General features: G+C 38.6%; 1 protein-coding gene across 1 annotated transcript in view; it reads right to left on the reverse strand.

Annotated features, from left to right (window-relative positions):
* The window catches only part of LOC119585670 (phosphatidylinositol 4-phosphate 3-kinase C2 domain-containing subunit beta-like), a 53,293-nt gene that overhangs the window by 7,399 nt on the left and 45,544 nt on the right, over window positions 1–350 (reverse strand). Inside the window, 1 exon segment of the mRNA XM_037934346.1 lies at window positions 73–210. Within this exon segment, the coding sequence (XP_037790274.1) occupies window positions 73–210 (138 nt within the window).

A 350-nucleotide genomic window follows, 5' to 3' on the forward strand; every position in this document is an offset into this window, starting at 1 on the left:
AGTTTTAACTTTTTTCTTTGCCTCCCTCCCCCCTCCAGACCCCAGGACACAAAAATACCATGTAATACTAACTCTTAGTATGGCCTCTTGTGTGAGAAGTCTGTTTTCCAAGTTCTTTCCACAGATAGCCATCAGAGCACGGGTGACAAGATTGAGCCTCCGACGATACCTGGCATCACTCACCAATTCGCGTTCACCACCCATATTGGTCTGAAGGAAGTAATTAGTGATATCCAACACTGTATATTCTGTACACATTATGTACCATCTCTGATTTTCAACATTCATTTCTGTATTATAATATCTGGATAAGAATAATGTATATAAAGCAAATACCATTAGTTTTATTT

The sequence above is a fragment of the Penaeus monodon genome, chromosome 20 (genome assembly GCF_015228065.2).
Source record: "Penaeus monodon isolate SGIC_2016 chromosome 20, NSTDA_Pmon_1, whole genome shotgun sequence".
In the NCBI taxonomy this organism is placed as follows: domain Eukaryota; kingdom Metazoa; phylum Arthropoda; class Malacostraca; order Decapoda; family Penaeidae; genus Penaeus; species Penaeus monodon.